This window comes from Cottoperca gobio, chromosome 13 (assembly GCF_900634415.1).
Source record: "Cottoperca gobio chromosome 13, fCotGob3.1, whole genome shotgun sequence".
NCBI classification, from domain to species: Eukaryota; Metazoa; Chordata; class Actinopteri; order Perciformes; family Bovichtidae; genus Cottoperca; species Cottoperca gobio.
In genome coordinates, this window is record NC_041367.1 from 2,649,265 (window position 1) to 2,669,190 (window position 19,926).

General features: G+C 43.3%; 1 protein-coding gene across 1 annotated transcript in view; it reads left to right on the forward strand.

The window, feature by feature from the left end:
- The first annotated feature begins 2,572 nt into the window (after positions 1-2,572).
- Positions 2,573-19,926, forward strand: part of dner (delta/notch-like EGF repeat containing) — a 45,477-nt gene continuing 28,123 nt past the window's right edge. Inside the window, exon 1 of the mRNA XM_029446928.1 lies at positions 2,573-3,146. Within this exon, the coding sequence (XP_029302788.1) occupies positions 2,808-3,146 (339 nt within the window). The 5' untranslated portion in view covers positions 2,573-2,807. The remainder of the gene's footprint in view (positions 3,147-19,926) is intronic.

Sequence of the window (19,926 nt, forward strand, 5' to 3'; positions counted from 1 at the left end):
TTAAAGTCTCAGCAGGAGCTTCACACGCGCTGAAGCCTGAAACAAGACGAGTCTTAACATTTCATACAGTGTTGAAATAACTGGACTACAAAGTAGAGCTGCAACCATCAATCAATCGACAGAAAATACTTCTACATTTAACAAATTAAAGTACGTTCAGCCTGTAATGTGGAGATGTGCTGTTCTGTTTTATATTCTTAAGGTGACTTTATTTGGGTTAAAGACGTCACCTTGGACATTTTAAAGATCACATTTACTCGCTAGATGAATCAATAATGAAAATAAGACCTGCAGAGTGTTGCATGGAATACTTTTTATTAATTCTTATTCTAGTCCTCTCGACTAAAAACATTTTCAGACCCTTCAGAGAGGGTCGAGTGTCGACGGGCTCCGAGTTCAGGCTGCTGCAGCGTGCACTGACTGCAGCGTGAGGCGACAGATTCATTGCACCACGGCACGACTCATTATGGAAATGGTGAAAGTTGAGAGCAGGGTGTGAAGACGACTCATTTATATTGATCGCACAGAGACAACACCCCCTCTCTGAAACATGCAACGACTTAAACTGAGGCTGTAACTCACAGCAACACTTGAGCTTCTGATGGAAACAGATGAATTATATAGAAGGTAACAGACAGAAGGGCTTTCTACTGATTTATCGCTGCACTTTAATTTCCTTAGTCTGAAGCCAAAGTCTTTATTAAAACAGCTGTTGCTGCAGTGATCCTCCCGATGTACGTTCATACTAACACATGTCTTAACTTCTATAAGAGACGCCAGACAGAGTCCACGGTGCATGTTCTGTGCAAGAAACAAGTTTATTTAAGGTCATGAAATGATGTGATTGTTTCATGAGAGACTTTTGCAACTCTGTCCTTTAAATTAGGGGTCCCCAACCACCGGGTCGTGGACCGGTATCGGGCCGTGGATCATTTGGTAACGGGCCGCACTGAAAGAATAAAACGTTTTGTTTTTGTGTTTATTGCAAATGTTTAATTTACACACGTCTGCATGCAGGGTATTTTATTTTGAAAAATGAAATAAAGTGCATAATATAAAATGGAATATTTACATTATATATGTAATAATTAAATGATATGTTTTGCACTTTATTGTGCAAACTCAACATCAATATGTCTCCACACATCATGACCCGCACAGAACGAAGCATTCATCTTCTCACAGGCGAGAGGTTTGCTACAGAACGCTGCAGCTCAGCCGAGAAGGACGCCATTAATGTTAACATCTCGAGCTGTAAGGAGCTTCTCCTCCACCATGAGACGCTCGCCTCCTGCCCCGTGATACGTTAGAAAGAAAGTAGTTCCAACATGAAACTGCTCACAAGGTCTGTTGATTATCTGGAGTAACCGGGTCATGAATTCTGCAGAGACATCGCTGTTGGGTTTTTCAAATGTATTGTTTTGCCTCTTTAAGCAGCACAAGCTGAGTGCCATCTAGTTTCATTATATTGGAGAGACAGCAGACATCTCTACAGCCCAAAACATTTAGATTGTTAAATTCAGACAAGGAAAAATATGTATTTGTGATTTTGGGGTGAACTGTCAATTTAAGCCTCAAATAAATGCTATTTTGTACCTCCCATAATGCAACGCTGTAGCATCTTCTGCCTTGAACATGCCCTCGTCTTTCAAAGTCCTCTAATAAATGTATGATCCGAATATATTTCAGGTGATGCCACAAAGCAAAGCAGTGATTAGTAAATGTAGAATCGTCTGTGACCACCCACTGCAGGATTCCTAACAAAGGAGCATTGCATCAGATTAGGGATTTAGTGTACCCGAGGGAATAGAATTCATAAGGACCCAACGACACAAAACATATCCTCACATTCATGCCCATAAACATCTGATGAGTCCTGCTCATCAACGTATGGTCACTTATTTCAATGTTTATGTTTTAAGATGAGATGTTCACCTTGGTTGTCACGTGACTGGTGAATGAAAGCTGGTGACTTTCAGCACTGCACCTTCATACACACTCTTCATACACACTCTTCATACACACTCTTCATACACACTCTTCATACACACTCTGCTGTTAGGGAACTGTTTTATGAATGATTTGTGGAGTTTGTTTAGCCTCCATCAGCATCATTCTGCATCATCTCCCTGGTGGAGCAGCTGATCTTATGGCAAAGCTGATCAGGATTTTCTCCAGCAACACCTCCTCTTCCTCTTCCTCTTCCTCTTCTTCCTCCTCCTCCTCCTCTTCAATGTCTTCTCTGACTACAGCCTCCTCCCTCCCACCTTGAAAGTCCGACTCCAAGGAGAGGTTATGGATGATGAGACTCTTAAATGAGGAGGGTGCATAAAATCTCCCCGATACTCTGCACAGTGTGAGAAGCCAGGAAATACAGTGTGTGTGTGTGTGAGTGTGTGTGTGTGTGTGTGTGTGTGTGTGTGTGTGTGTGTGTGTGTGTGTGTGTGTGTGTGGGGGGGGGGGGGGGGGGTTAGTGTCGTCAGCTATCATCGTCACTGTGACTCAGAGACAGAAAAAAGCCGAGCCCTCCCCTTCTCTTCCTGCATCTCCACCTTCTCTCCCTCAGCCTCCACACCATCAGCCAGTCTGCTCTCAGTCACTCTGCCTGCGCACAGCTCATGCTCCACATCCTATAGCAGCCTCAGCCTCAGCCTCTCTCTCTCTCTCTCTCTCTCTCTCTCTCTCTCACACACACACACACACACAGTCACTCACACTCCTCTCAGCTGCTGCAGGAACAGCAGCCGCTTGAGCTCTGAGCAAAGAGGAGAAAGAAACACAAGAAGAAGTAGAAGAAGAGGAACCCGATGAGGATGAGTGTGTGCGGTGTGCCGGCAGTTCGCTGCTGCTGTCCCACACAGACCACACGGAACTTCACAGCCCCTCTGCTTCTCCTCCTCCTGCTCTTGAGCAGCAGCAGCAGCAGCAGCATCGGGTCCGTCCCCTCTGCCTTCCAGCTGGCGCCGGACACCCCGGCCCCGGCAGAGCCCACCCCAACCCAGGCAACACCTCGTCCGGACCCCTGCGAGGGACGACCCTGCCTCAACGGAGGGGTCTGCCTGGCCCTGCCATCCTCCGGCAGGCTAGAGGACACCTGGAAGTACACCTGTACGTGCAGCCAGGGCTTCACCGGACGCAACTGTGAGGTATGGACACGTTGAGTGTGTAATCTACCTGTATTCACACTGAGCAGTCTGTGGAGTCGTATTCTTCTGCTCGAGAGCACAGAGGCGGAGTAAACCGGACTAAGAAGGAGCAGATGCTCCATGTGTGAATTCATTAATTTATAAAGCAGAGAATAAAGAGCTGCAGTTGCTCATTATTTGTATTTTGATAGGAATGTGTGTTTGCATTGAGTTTATTAGAGCTACAGCGATACATCATCATTCATTATTCATCATCACCATCGTCATCTCGAGGGCTTCACCTTGGATGGTGTGTGTGTGTGTGTGTGTGTGTGTGTGTGTGTGCGTGTGTGCGTGATAAACCTGCATCTTTATCTGTGTTTGGATGTGCATGCGAGCCGTACAGTAGATGACGGCATGTTGCGAGTGCGTTCTTGCTCTCTGCTCCTCGCGGATGTTTTTTTAACGTGAGCGTGAGCTGTCACCGAGACACGGAGGCGAGTGCTGCGTTGCTGTGGCAACAGGAGGGAAGAGCGGCAGCACTGAGCTGTGGATCTGTTTGTGTGTGAACATGTAACCATGTACTGTGAGAAACACTGCTCCCCCCCCCCCCTCCCCTCCAATCTATCTTGAGGTCCCAGTAAATCCTCGGTGGTGATGTTACATCCTTTACTGCGCTCTAATTTGTGAGATAGAAACTCAAGTGTGACACCTGGGATCTCCACACTTCATTCATTATTTGGAACATCTGGACAGTCACAGAGAGGATAAATGCTTCTCATCAACATCTCATACTCTTGAAGTTCTTGAGTGAAGCGAGCGCACTTAGCAAGTCTGTCTTTGTCTTTGAAGAGCGGTCAGCATGATTACATCATGGAAATATTAGTTCATCACTTGCCTGATGCAGAAATACGGTCCACTTACTAGCTTTTAAATGATTCTCATGTCTTTCATCATGTCCCTGGAGAAATGCATTAGTCACATATTACAGGATTGTGTTTGTAGCACAGATTATTTCCATCAATGAGGAATGATTTTGAGAACAAGGACGATGCTATCTTCTTTTCCACGTCCCTGAAGTTGACCTACACACCTTTGCTCCTCCTACAGCATCCTTTTCATCTATTCAAGGGCATTTAAAGTTCTGATCCATGTGCATTCACCACTTTATAGATCTCCACATAAACCTGCTCTTCTGCTGGATTGCATGTCATTAATTTGAGCTCTGTGGCTGAGCCTCTGTAGCATTAAGCTCAATAGGCAGCCAGTTCTCTGAGTCATGCTGGGGTGAAAGAGAGCATCCGCCTGCAGCAGAGGGAACAAATGAGTCTGCTGCAGCATCACGGAGGGAAACGGCAAGGTGACTGGGTGAACTTTAGCAGAATCACCAACAGGTGGCAGCCATATCCCCCTTGTGTTTACATGTGGAGATGCATACAGTATCTTGTGCATGCATGCCGGTACATGACGGTGGAAGGTACGAACAGGAAGGATCATGCTGACGGTGTGCACGCATTGAACTGGAGCCATTTAGTGGAGCATTCAGCCAGAGACCCGTTCGCTGTCTCCTTGGCTGTCCTGGTTTCATGTCTCAGAATAGAAAGCAGCTGCAGTTTGTTACCTGCAGCTTCACTTCACTGCGCTCTGCTCCACACAAACCACAGAGGACGGTGTTGTCACACAGCACTGAGCTCAGGCTGGACAAAACATGCACACCATTTTCATATTTTTTTATATAGAGGAAGAAAAAAGTCTCTCCTTGAGCACGGTGCCCACCAGCTTTCTCTTCTTCCTGACACATCCAGCTTCATCTCTCCTATGCACCAAACATCAGGACCGGCACAGACCCCGAGCCGGCCCCAGGGGAATCATTGATTTTCGCCTCGCTCCCCTCATGCTGGTGGTTTCTTCTCCATGGAAACTGGAGCAGCAGTCAATTGAGATTTGTTAAATGACTTGGCTGAGCGCAGTGCTGGTTTGCATCCCCTGTCCTCCGCATGCGTCACAACACAGATGGCACAGTGAGAAAGATGTCAGGGAAGGAAGGACGGAGGAGACATGAGTTGGTTGAGGGGATTAAATAGACAGATAGAGGATGGGGGAGTGGAAGAGGGAGGAAACTATGGATTTCTTCTTGAACAGTGAAAAAGTCCTAGTTTTGAAGCTTAGAAAATAAATCCTGTTGTAAACTAATGTCCCCCTGCCTCTCTCCATCTTCTTTTATTTTGAATTGGGGCGCTGTAGGACAAAGCAGGGATTAGAGCAACAACGAGCAGAATCTACATTTAAATGGTAGGTTTGGGATTAAAACTGTTGATTTCAGTGTATTTCACAACATTTTTTAAATGTATCTGGCTAAATAGCTAATCCAGTGTGTGGTTAATCCCCCCCCCCCCCCTGGCTGTGTTTTATACTGCAGCCTAATGCAAAGCATTAAAGCAAAGCAGGCACCCGGGGAAACAAAGCAACTCTACTTGTTGAGTTTTAATATCAGCCGGCACCTTTTTCTGGATGTCAGGCTGTAAACTGTCCTCTTGGAATTCCCCACCACTGAACTTTCTCTGCGTTATTAGCTTCTCAGCCTCGGGCTTATTCATTATTGAAAGGCCTGTTGTGCGCCCTGATGGATTTGGTAACTTGCTCTACAACACAATAGGTCTGTGGCAGCGCAACACAGCCATCTGTCATGAAGCAAGTCCAGGGAGTTGTTGCTGGGTTGCTCAGCTGTATGAAAGCAGTGGATAGCAGAACTCTGGGTATGAGTTGAAAGGATACAGGATGCATTGTTAATTGTACTGTTATTTGGAGAGGCGCTGTGGGACTGAAGGTGGTGATTCAGTTGCTTCTGCAGCCAATAGTTTAATAAACTCGCTCACACATGCAGCTGCTTTCTCACTTGCTCTTGTTCTGGTGTTTCATAAGCATCATTTCAGGCTTTTTCCTTTTCCACCAACATCTTAAAGGAGCAGCTTGATATCTGGAGAGTTAGATGAGAAGATTCACACTCTTTCATGATGGGGAGAAAGAACTAGTCCTTTAAAGGCTCCAGGCGCGTTTTGAAGTTTGTAAAAATACTTTGCTATTAATAATATTTTCTTTTCTCACGTACAAAGTGAGAAAACAAACATTGAAAAAGAGCTGGAAGCACATTTTACTCTTCTTCTCTCAATTATAAATCCGGCCTCGGCCCGCCCACCGCATCATGGCGGCGGAGCGTCTTGCCTGTTTTCTCCGTTGAAGGAAACAGGAGAGATTCAGTCCGACATGTTTGACTCAGATGAAGAGTCTGTTGTGCAGTTAGCATCTTCTGATTATGTTGCTTGTTAGCTTGTAACGTGTTGACTTTAGTAGTTGTCATACATTACATACAAACATACATTAATATTTAGAGGGATTTCTTTGGTAGATGGTGGAAGGAAGCTTCAGGGTCTGATTTGCATCCAGAATCTTCCACTCTAACATGTTTTGCACTCAAAAGGTTCACGATGCTAATGCTAACGCTAACTCTGGAGGGTTAAGGTTTCTTTGCAGGCGTTGTGTGTTTAAGACCGTTCCTCAGCGTTCCCAAGGGTCCTTGTGAAAAAAATCTAACTAAGGTTTTTGGAAATAGACATGGGTCATTATATATAATGTGCTATAAGTATAGAGATTGAAGATCTTGTTTGACTTATTGTTAATACATAGGCTACGATCCGCTGTCTGCATGTGTGTCTCCTGCAGTTGCATCATTTCACACGCCGTTTGCCCCACAGGAAGTGTGACGTAGCTTAACCATGGTCCATGTCTCAAACTATGCAATGTTTGGTCAGACAAAGTCTCTGACAAGTCTTTGAATTTGATGTTCGAGAAGTTGTGGGAATCCTGATTTACATATTAGACAGGGAGGGGCTATTTTGGAATTTGTGACGTACCGAATCGATCCTGCCAGGGGTTCGTTTGAATCTCAGAGTTTAGGGAAGTGCACAGGAGGAGATTTTGAAAACATCTCTCTATTGACACACTTTGCACACATTTTAGGAAACATAAACAAAAAACACATTCTTGAGTGGAGGGGGTCTTTAAACTTATTGTCCCGTTTGTCATCATATCTGTGCCATCACCTGCACGATTAACGTCTGTGTGAGACAATGTGTGTTGACTCTTCTTGACGTTCTTGTTTCAGGTCTCACATGTCTTTATGAATTTGGCTTTAAGTGACAGTATGTTGACGTACGCACCACGTCAGTATATAAGCACTTCAGCCTACATTCTTAAAATAACTTGATTGGATTCTTTCCACAAGACTCAGCAACAGATAAAGATGTTAATTAGGTGTTAAAATGGGAACACAGCGAGAAACTTGCTATTTACATCTGAGATCCTTTCACTTGCAATTCATCCAGTGAACGCACACAGAGCCAAGACCTGAAGCTGTTGTAATTGTGAGAAAGCAGAGTGTGTGTGTGTGTGTGTGTGTGTGTGTGTGTGTGTGTGTGTGTGTGTGTGTGTGTGTGTGTGTGGCGGTCAGCTCTAGTCTCCCAGGGCCGTTCCCTCCGCTGCCACAGATACAGCCTGAGCCGCATCCAATTAAGCGGAGCTCAAAGCTCATCACCAGCCTTTGGTCTCTTTGATATCCCTGGCTTGTTAGTGAGCGGGGAGATAGAAGCTACAAGGAATATGCTTCTATATAAAATAAATAAATAAATATATATCTTGCTGCAGAAGGACTTCTGTTGTGTCGTTGGTTCAGAAGAACATCCTGGTGATCATTAAAGAGGCAATATAAGCTCTCGCCACACTGTTGTTTCTACAGGCGGTGTTATATAAGGTACGGCTGTAACATTTCATTATTGATTCATCTTATTAAAAGCAGCAGATCCCCCCCTCGAGACTCTGGAAACGGAGAACGTTTGACATTATATCATATCATTGTTTCATCTGCTTGACCTGAGTCCGACAGTAAGCTCATTTTTAATTCTGAATTGGCTTTTGGTTGAGCATCATCTGATCTTTGTTGTAACCGTCAAACCCTTTGCATGATTCCCATAATCTCATCTGGAAGTAGATGCACAACATATCGTCTCATGTCACATCATGAAGACGCCATGTTGGTGAAAATAGACCTTCAATAGAATCTGCTTTGGAGAGTTATTGTCCGTGTTCTTACTTTACTTCTCTTTTGCTTCGCCGCACTTTAAACACCTTGCAGTCCTGATACCGTTAAGGATATTGAAAGCTATATAAAGCTACACTAGCAGCCCCTAGAGGCCGCAGTGTTCATTACATCCCACACTATGAATTTGTTGGACAGAATACTTTCTCGGGCTAAACATGTTTTAGTTTGAAACCAGTGTGAGGTCATTACAATCCACACAGTTCAGCCTGATGGGAGAAGATATCTTGACAAGAGGAAGCTCTTCCAAGTGTCCAAAGAAGAAAGAGTTTGTCTTCTTAAAGTAGGTAGTAAGTAAGTAAGCTGTCGTAGTTTTCTTGTAAAATATGTGGCAAACATCTGCAAACTGTTAAATCACTTGCAAAGGAAAACATTCCCATCTGAGCTACAGTTGGTTTGATGAAAGCTGGGATGTCACTGTGGTAACAGGCTGCTTATAACCCTGCCGCTACCTTTTGATACAGAAAACAGAGACTCCTTTGAGCTATTATCACTGCGCTATCACTATTCATGTTGCTGTCCTTAGATGTTACCTCGGCGGGTCGTGCTGCCTTTGAGCAGGAATGCTCGTGGCCAATCACTTGAGTAATTTCCATATCACACATCACCTGCTCTTTTGATCTGTGAGAAGCGTGTGAGGCGGAGGTGTGATGATGGGTGAGTGAGGCCTGATACATATGGATGATACAGGAGATGAACTGCAGAGTACATCTAGTGCTCATGCTCTGCGTATTGATCGCTGCAGTCACCTGTGGGTCCTGTGATGTAGCCTTTGGATTCTATGTGGAGTTAAATATTAAGATCTAGAGATGTTGGGCAGTCCGTCCACCATTTTGGTCCAGACTGAAATATCTCAACAACTGTTGGACGGATTGAAGTGAACTTCTCATGACATTCACGGTCCCTAGAGGATGAATCCCCTGACTTTTCTTCTCACGCACTTTTGTTGAGTCAAAATGTCCCTTTGTCCAATACTTAAGTTTATAAGAAACAGTAAAACTCCCATCAGACGTAGCTGTACTTTGTGTTTAGTGATAAGAACAAATGTTAGCATGCTAACGTGCTAAACTAAGATGGTGAACATGATAAACATTCATACCTGCTAAACGGCTACATGTTAGCATTGGCACAGTGAACATGTTAGCCTGCTGGCTATAGACTGTGTATAACAAGTGGACGTAGTCACCGTGATGTAACCAATTGGTTTGTGGACCGCGGTTTTAAAACCTCGCCCTCCTGGTTTGTGTCCGTCGCCATCTTGTTTTTTGCAACCAGAAGTGACAGGAGAAGGTGGAGCAAAGTACAACTGAACGCTGAATTTCTAGGCAATCAAAAAGTTACAATAAGACTTCGACAAAACCCAAACCGGACACCGCCGTTGTAGCGACCTGTCAATCACAAGGTAGCCCCGCCCTAAAGCATATCCTGCTATATCGTCAATTTAATCTAAATGGGACCATAGTTTACTTTAATAAAGAAGACTTGAAACTAGGGATTGAGAACATTTTCTCATAGACTTCTATACAACCCGGACATTTTGCAACCATAGTAGTCGCCCCCTGCTGGCCATTAGCAAGAATGCAAGTTTAAGGCACGTCAGCGTCGACTTTACGACGACCTAAATCCCTAAAAGTTCTCGTGCATTATTCCACACAGCTGAAGACATCATAACAATGTTCTTCACAAGACAGTTGGTTACATTACAGCACATAAATCACAGCAACACTTTAATACAAAACTCATGTTTCAACTCTTCTTTCTTCTTGCCCCCCATTGTTCCCTTAAAAACAGTCTCTACTCAGTTGCTGCACATTCAAGTACTTCTGACTTCTCACATGTCTGCAGCTCGTGTTGCGGCCTCTCATCGTGAGCGGGGCTTTTATCTGCCGGTGAAACTTCTCCCTCTCTGTCCTGGATAGAACAGAAGTCATTATATATTTCCCACTAGTTCAGTTTATAGCAGCAGGTTGTGTCGCCATCTGCAGTATAATGTAAAAAAGGGCTTATTCAGCAGCAGTCCCCCCCCCCATCCCCCACCCCGATAATAACCCTGTGTTCTGACACCATCACTGCTAATGATCAGCCTTGTTGTTGCTGCTGTGTGTATGTGTGTGTGTGTGTGTGTGTGTGTGTGTGTGTGTGTGTGTGTGTGTGTGTGTGTGTGTGTGTGCCAGTACATCGTTGTTGTTCATGTCATCTAATAGTAATAACAAAATATCCTATAATACACTAATTAACACCAACACTACAGAAGATGTCTTATTTTAAATGTATCAGACGTAACAAATGCACCTCTATTCGTTGTTACCATGGCAGCAACTTGTTAATTAAAATACAGTATTTAATTATGCATAAATACAATACATGCAGTCTGTAGCTGTGAGGCTGTGAGGCTCTTCATGGCTCTCTGTTTGCATCGTGTCCTGAGTCAGAGCTGCTGTCAGGTGATGCCTACAAGACTTTATCCAATGTACAATTAGCAGCTGTAAAAGAGGAACGCACTGCAATTCAACCCCGACATCAACCCAATCATGTTCCCATCAAACACTTGATGTGTCCTGATGTTGTGAGAGCTTGTGGGTGTTGCTGTACACTGATAGATACTGTCCTGTAGTTTGAATACTAGAAGCTGTGCTCTGTCCCCGTCAAACAAATGAATTCAATACAAGTTATTGACTCGAAGGTTGTTTTCATTCATGTGTGGAGTGGATGACAGGAAGTTGGCCAGTTCACCCAAAGCAAGACTCAAATCTTGAGAAAACCAAGAAGATCACAATTTCTTTGACATAATATCTTCACATATCTTCTCAAATCAGGACCTGCTGAGACTTAAACACACGCTTCCCCCTTCGGAAAGTGTTCGCCCTCCGTGGTTGGGAAGGGGCCTACGTCAGGTAATGGTTCGGCCATCTCTGGTTAGAGTTAGAGGAAACACAAATCTCTGGGGATAGACGCAGCGTGTTTCAGTGTGACAGTTATCGTCCTCTGCTCTGTTGCCCTTCTTCCTTCCCAAAGACGGTGACTCAGTAACAGATGCAGAACTGTCTCCTGCTGTCTCCTCCTCACACACAAACACAACTTGTCAGCTAAGCTGATCTTACAATATGTTATTTAATGAAGCAAACTGAGAGACAAGCCAGCATGCTGCGGTGTGTGTGTGTGTGTGTGTGTGTACTGCTGTGTGTCGTGAACATCTTCTCTTAGTTGCAGACAATGAATGCCAGCTTAATCCAAAAAAATAAAAATCCCTTCAGGACCAGCAGAGCATCTCCGGCGGAGTTAGGAGCGAGGCGCCAGCCACCAGCCACCAGCCATCAGCCACCAGCCTCAGGCGTTGAACACAGAGATTAGCTCGTATTAACTGCTAGGCCTGTCTGCCAGTTGATAGCAAAGACGCTGTGGAGAAATGGTCTGTCTGCTCGGGATGGTGCAGCAAATGTATTCATTAAAAAGTAAATATTCAGCCTGAAATAATGAAGGAGTTCACCCTCAAATTGGTTCTTGTTAAAAGCAATAATAATGGTGGTGGGAGGCGGGCGCTGACACGAACATTCAAACTTAAAATGGTCAAATATAACACAATGAGTTTGCTTGTACAACATACTGCAAGTTACTTCACTTAAAACTGTGCAGCTCCGCATGTTGCAAGATGAGACATTATGGTTTATCTGAATCAAAGCGGTCTTTATAGAAGCAGTAAGTGTTAATGAGGAGATTTTAAATCTCATGTTCAGTGTGTGTGTGTGTGTGTGTGTGTGTGTGTGTGTGTGTGTGTGTGTGTGTGTGTACCTGGTGAGCAGTGGATCGATCCTGTCTGGAGCTTCGTCTCCTGCTGATTCACTCAGCCGCTCCGACAGCGTCAATCCTCAGTGATCAGTGAGGGCTTCAAACATGTATCAGATCGTCCTCTTTGAAACACAAATACATCAAATGTAATCGACCTCTACTTGAACTCAAGTCAGTGAACTGAATCATTACAAGTCAACAAGTCAACTCATTGTAATGGGAACTGTTAAACTAAAATCTTTGTCTGAGAGTAAAAGAATAATAATAATAATAATAATAATAATATAATGATTGATCTTACTAATCATTGTTTGTGTATCCAAAGTCTAAACTGCATTGACAGGGACTAACGGGGCCTGTTCCCTGATGACACTACGTGGTGTGCTGTTGTTCAGCTGGTTCCATAGAGTTGCATTGTGGTGCGTTCAAGCTCTACTCAGTAAAAACGACCATTAGGCGAAGCTCGATTAAAACGTTATCATGATGTGTTCAAGTGTAATCTTGTAAAATGCGGTTTTTGGCCAGAAACTTGAATAAATACAGGTGTTTTCACAGCAATTCAAAATCGATATTAGAGAAGGAATTATGACCCGTTTAACTTCCGAACAAAAACAGTGTGCAGACGGTAATAAAGCAGTGTATGTTGACGCACATGGGAATTGATACTTGTGGTGTTTTACTGTCCCCTTATAAAACTAAACCAAACACAAACTCTGTTCAGGAAAAAGAAAATGCTCTGAATCATGTCTGTCAGAACATCCTGCGTACCCCGTTCCGTCGTCGTAGCAACATGTTAACGTACGCAGTGTCGCAGGAGATCTGCGTCGTGGCTTCCTCCATGTTTTTTTTTCCCGGGACAAAGCCGGTGGGGAGGACAAGAGATGATACACGTCCGATGTCGAGGCCCAGTTTTCATCGCTGTGCCCCCAATTCCTCTTCTGGGGTTTCCATGGCAACAGAGCGATGACGAGGGGAGCCAACAGATCAACAGGTGGAGAGCACAAAATGTCAGCTGGGTCTACTTCCTGCGCGCCTCGCTGGGGACTTGCATGCATTCAGAAAGGGAATAGAGAAAATGATTAAAATGCATTAAGCAAACAGAGTTCTCAGCAGGAGCTACGACATGTTTGTACAATCTGTTTAGTTTTTTTACAGTATTATTCGTGTGCACGGCAGGCCTCACGCTGTTATCCGACTTCCTGAGAGGCAGGTACAAATGAATGGTGATAATTTGCAGATTTCTACGTGACAATGGGAACAGCATGCTCCACTTGCAGCGTCTCAGTGACTAATTCCCTGTGGCAGCAGGACCAGCTCCAGACCCATTTTTAGCCTGACATGAAGCAAAGAGGGTTTTTAACATCTGCCGCATGCCTATTTAAAACAACAAAGTGTGACCTGAAAATCACTCCTCAAGACACCTCAAGTCTTTGATTTAGTTCCAGAAAGTGTTTTGCTTTCATGCCGGCGCCAGTTTAATCATGTCAACAGTAGGTGTCACCTTTTTCTTTTTTCCTTCGTACAGTGGATATCTTGTTTTGCAAGGAACCTTCTGTGTATGTAGGTCAGAGCGAACACGGAGCTCTTAGATCAGCGCGCAGAATGACACCCATCCCTACCAGCGTGTGGCCTTGGAAAGACTTTTAGTGTTTTTATCCTGCAGAAATACTTTCATTTATATTATAATTCACCCCTTGGACACAAAAGCACAATCCATATCCAACCTCTAAATTGACTAACTAATGCTCCCGCTCCTCAGTAAGTCGGATCGCAGTGGGAAGTAACTTTTTTATGCAGGAAGTAATGATGAAACAGCATGTCGTATAGAGAGACAGTTTAAAAGCAGGAGGAGGGCTTCCATCCAAATCATTAAGTGTTTTGTGTTGCACAGCAGAGTCTGCGTCAGATTTATTGTTTGGGAGGATGCAGCAGTACAGAGAATACAGCTGCTGACCCAGTGCTGTTATTACTGCAGTGTTCTTCATCTATAGCCGGACGCATGAGTGATACACACACATGCAGTTTGTCCACTGTCAGTCCACAACTGCCTGTAACTGTGAGAGGATGATGTAATCCTAATTTGTCAAACACGAGGTGATAAACCATATTCATGACTCGTGGCCACATTATGCATGGACGGTAATGCATCTACGCTTACTCTAAAGCTAAACCCTGTTTTCTGTTAATGTCGCTTCACAGGTCCCACAACATACAAGGCATGATTGTGCACGATCCCCTCGAGGACAGTGGAGGCAGTATACTGTAGGACTTTAGTTGAGCTTGATGTTTATAACGTATGGAGGTGTGTTTGTTGCTGTTTGTGGAAAAACCAGAAACACATGACCCATTAGACACGAGTTGTGACCCATACTGTACACACTCTGTCCTATATCGCCTTAGTATAACAAACGTGTTATAAGTTATGTTTTGTATGTCACTGGCTGCATTTCCACCTCTAATTATGTGCATTTTTAATTTCATAAAAGTTGTTTACGCTTGGCTGAGGTGGAACAGATGATGTATATGTGAAAAAGCAAAATGTGCAATGGAAACAGATTTAGTGAAAACATCTGGTCATCTTAGTTTAGAGCGTGGAGAATTAAAAACATCTCCAACAGGAAGACTTTTACAAAGTGGAAGCGATGCATTTAAAAGATGTGACCAGCCAGGGGTGGGTCTGACGATAGACCCTGTTGAGTGACATTATGGGAAGTGTAGGATCCAGAGCTTTAGCTAAAAGTCAGGATGTCTCCAGCTCAGCTCTGCTGCTTTACATTTGGCTGTTTACACTTTCCAGTGTGAACGCACAACAAACTCAACATCCGTTAATAAGTCGTCTGGAGCTGCGACACGGGGCTCTGCAGAGAAATGCAGCCAATCATGACATTGTTGAAGAATTGTGTGTTTTGTCATTTAAACCGTTTTGCTTGCAGCATCAGTCTGAGATTATCCCGCGAGCTTCACATGGTGACAACCCTGCTCACTTTGTACCCAACACATGCCGCAACAAATCACTCAAACTTTTAGAGAAGTTTAGTTTTAGGATTCAGATAGCTCGCTCATTTGTTTCATTTGTGTACTAAAGCATTTGAGTTAAAAATAAAGAAAACTGGGCATCTTGCAAGAGCAGCTGTAAGTCTTTGTTAGCGGCTGTTAGCCATCCAAAGTGTGCAATCTTTCATATTGTCTGTCCTGCTCCGAGCTAGTCTGAGATGGAATATTCTGCTCATAAGTGCCTAATATTTCAAGGGCAGTCTGTTCTACTTGTGACAGCCACAAATACTGTAGTCTCAACACTGACACTGAGCTGATATCACAGCTAATCAAGAAGAACTGCGGTGTTGGATCAAGCAGACAGAGGAGCTGTCATTGCAATGTGAAAAAGCTGCACAGGGGAGAAGTAATACCAAACAACAACGGGAAGAAAGAAACGCCTCTATGTGTCAGCTGGAAGAGCGGCTTCTGATAAATTCACAAAGAGTCCTGAAAGCTCCAGATCCCTTTTAGTCCCAGTCTGATAGAATAAGAAGACAGACAACTGTGTCCCAGTCCTGGAGAAGAGACGAGTCCCCCTGCAGCCCCGGCTCCACTTGGATAGGTATAAATAGAGGCTTGCAGCACCGAGTCTCTTTAATCATCCTCCTCTCACTTAGTATTCCTCTTACTCCTCTCCTCCTACTCTCATTTCTTGCATCAATTCTCGTCTACCTCTCTGCCTATAATGGCATTTGGCTGAGTTGAGAAGAAATCGTCTTTTGAGGGATGATGTTGAGCAATCATGGGAGGTGAAGGTTTAATGTCATTTGTTTGATGACAGCGCCGGGACCCTTGTGGAGCAGAGGAAGAGTCCTCCCGCTGTATATTGGCTTTCTGAGTGACAGAAAAAAAATGAAGCTTCAATAAAAAACGATAAGAAAAAATTAAGACGTGTAGGAACGAAAGATATATAATACATTATTTAGATGGGAATTCTTAAGCATGAAGGACAGTTTCGCCGCATTAGCATGTTTTTTTTTTTACCTCCCTCTCTCCACCGCTCCCCTATTTACATCTATTTATGCATCAAGGCGAGATCGAAATGTATCAAGGTGCTCGGCCGTGTTGGTGTAGGCTTCACGGATCCACATTTCTGAAAGAGGAGTTGCTCTTTGAAGCCACTGGGCCAGGAAGTGATGGGGAAGTGAGAGGGAGGGATGGCAGGCGCTTTGATGTGCAGAAATAGATAACATTAAAGGCTCGCTGACAAAAACACACTTTCTGGCCGTGTCTGTGTTACTGCACGGTGCAACAACTTGGATGAATATGAAGCAGATGGTTTTGCAGGTTTATCCCGGAATGATTTGGGATGTGATTTTTGGAAAATGTAGTCCTAACGTGCATGAGAGGACAATACAAATCCACCAGCCAAATGTTCTGAGAACAATGTTTCATTCTTTGTCTGATACAGTGATGAGCTGCAGAATATTAAAGAAGTGGTTTTTGGGGACGTAAATTCTTCCTCCAGATGCTGTTAATGTGTTCTTTAAGTTCCCTTGAGCAAGGTTTAGTGTTTAGTGCAGGGAGTGAATGAGATCCATCTTTCTCCTGCTGCTCTGCCTCAGGCTTTGCTCTGAATAATAATATCTTTTTTACGACGCTACATGAAGCGCTGCACAAACTTTATGAGAGTTTGGCTTGTTGGTCATATAAGCAGTTTAATATTTTCATCATCTTTGTAGATCCGGTGGAGCGTCTTCATATGACGCCGGATGGAAAACAACAAACAGACGTTTTAGATAATCTGTATTTTTATTGCGTCTTTCAGCTGATTGTTTTGGTTTCTGTCTCGCAACGTTACTGTTTTGATTGGCTGCACATTTTCTAACCTAATAGTCATTTGCAATGCAGGACATTAACACATATATTGTGCTAATCCAACAAAACATTCTGCTCATCTTAACTCTCAACACATCACGCAGACACGGCCAGAAAACCAAAACAATGAGCTAAAAGTAGCCAAAACGCTTCATAGAGCTAAAGAGAACTTCAATCCTCAATATCTTTCACATACAAGTAGCCATCACTTCCATTGTTAATGTGAAAACATTCAGATTATTCCTGCTTCAGCTCCGTCTGAGACTCGTCAATCATCTCACAGATCGCCGGAGTGACAGCTGACACTCTTCATCCCAGTTTAACTCCTCACCAAAACAATGTTGGAAGCAGCTGGTGAAGATCGCAGCCTTTTGGAAACACATAGAAGCGAAGATACCGAGTAGAAGCTTTCCTTTCGTACTGAAGACAGAAGGAGATTAATGCAGCAGAGTATTTTATAAATCTAATATTCATTCTTAGCTCCATTTTGGTTTTAACCAACTCTCTCGGTCTTTGCCTTTTTTTTTTACCAAAATATTTGCGCACATGTGAACTTTTTTTTTATTGGATCTTTAGATTCTAATATTACAAATAGTGCATGACAAAAATATTAAAAATCTTAATTTCCCATTGGGATCAATACATTAAGCTCTACTGATCCCATGTGTTAAAGGGGTCACTAGAAAAATCTATTTTGTGTTAATTTACTCAAGTTTTATTACAATATCTATTTATTAAAGTTCTTTGCTTGTGTCTAAAAGTAGCTGGAACTTTTTAATTTTTTCATCCAAACAGCCTGGTTTGCACCTGAGCTCTCACGTCCCCCGACAGCTGGCACTCTCTTCTTCCTGGATGATTTGATTCATGTCTTTCTCTTTTGCACTAAACAGACAAAAGCCTCAGGGTTTTTTAACACTTGTGTTTCTTAAACTAAGCCGCAGTCCCTAAAATAGGTCACTGGTCTGTTTCTGTTGGTTCTCCATATGACAAGAGAATTAATATACTTTAATGAGCCCCAGTCCCAAGACAAAAACACGATTATTCAGTTTCACTGTCAGGCGGAAAAGATAAAAAAAAGTTGTTTTGCTTTCATGAGATGTACAGATCCGACCGTCTGTGCCCTTTCTCTCGGTCGCAGCGTAATGTCTCAGTTTCATTGACTGTGTCAGAGAAAGTCTTAAAGCTGAACTTTGTGAAAGTCACAAAAAAATAAGTTTTCTGACACGAGAACATCCGAGCAATCACGATAGAAATGGGAAAGAAATCTCTTTAAGTTGTCTTTGCTGACAGCAGAAGTGACGAGTCTGGATCATGAGGGGTTTCACACCGGGGTGGTTTTCTGACTGACGGGTGTAATAAATCATAACAACAATAACGTCTGCCTGGGATACTGACAGGTTATTGCCTAAATGCTAAACCAGATTCTCAGTAGACCGCATTACTCCGTCTTTGAGTCGGTGCGGTTGACGGCGTACAACAGGTTGAATACCTTTTTTTATATTTGAAAATGTTCATAACTTTAGGTTATTTTCTACAGAAACCAAATGCCAACCATACACTTTTCCTGTTCAGGGGTGCGTTCAGAGCCTATTCCAGCTAAAGCCCAGCAAATACACATCCTGGACAGGTTGCCAGCCAATCACATCCACACCTGCAGGTATAATTAGAGTTTCCACCTCTGGTGACCTGCCTGTCTCTGAACTGTGGGAAGAAACTCTGAGCCACTGTATCGACTAACGTGGGGAAGTTCAGTCCTCCCACTCGGCTGGCTTCTGCACATGCAGCATTACTCTGAGTTGAACAATAAATCCCTGAAGGTCTTTGTCTCTTGTCTGCGTTCACCCGTCGTCACAGAAATACATGTTAAATAATGCCAAACTAAGTTCTTCCAAGCCCGATTGTTCCCCGCATCATTGTCAAATATACGTTGACACATGTTTTTGCCATTAACCAGCAGAAAAAATGTCAAATCCTTCCCTCAGAAACATCAGGCACAACTTCTCCTCAGCTAACAGCTGTGGCGGCTAACGAGTTAGCTTCTCCACACACATGTAGCTGCAGTTGGAGTCGTGTTTATAGCAACATGACAAACGTAAGTCCAGTATTTACTCTTAATTTAGCTCTGCTTTGGTCTTAACCAACCAGAAAACTCTTTTCTTTGCTAGCTAGATGCTAGCTTTGTCTGTCTGCTGTGTGATGCTAAACATGTAGCTTATTGTTTGTGTATCGGAGCTTTTTTAGCTGAAAACTATGTAAATATACTGTATCTCAATAAGGACTAGTTCTTTTTTATCTTAATAGATGCTCTGTAGGTATGTAAGGGATGCCTTCTAATGTGATTAATGTATATTTATTTTAAATGTGCAGTTTGACTTTTTGGTAGAAGGCAACAAACCTTAGCGGCCATCTTGGAAATGACGTGTTGGTGAAATCTATTTATTTAACTTCTCAGACGTGGAGCGTAAAGTATATTTGCATTTGACTCTGCTCCTGAAGATGGAGACACTTAATGTTGAGTGCAATGACAACAACAACAAATATTAATGTAGTAGACAAAACATGCAGAATTAATCTATATATAGATTTCAACACTAATGTATTCGTAAAAAGAAATGTCCACAGTGCAGACTTCAAAGCTAAGCAAAGGTGTTAATGACACTAAAATATTCAGAGACTGTGACTCAAGGCTTTCAGTTGTACTTGACACTGAGGCGGTTACTCAGCTTTCCTTTTGTATCGTGAGAGGAGCAGAGATTAGACTCGCCTGCAAGAAAACGTTGATCCGCTTGCAACCACGGCCTGTAGGATGGAAATGTTTGGCACAGCCTTGCATCATGATGTGAGAACTCTGTTCTTTTGAGAAGCTTTACAGTATGAGACTTTTTGATCCATATAAAACACTTCTACAAGTGTTGTAGTTATCAGAGCCCTGTATGTCTCAGGAAATCTTCCTTCTTGGGTATCCAGGACTGTCTTCATCATCTACCATCCGAACCAGTTCTTTTTTTT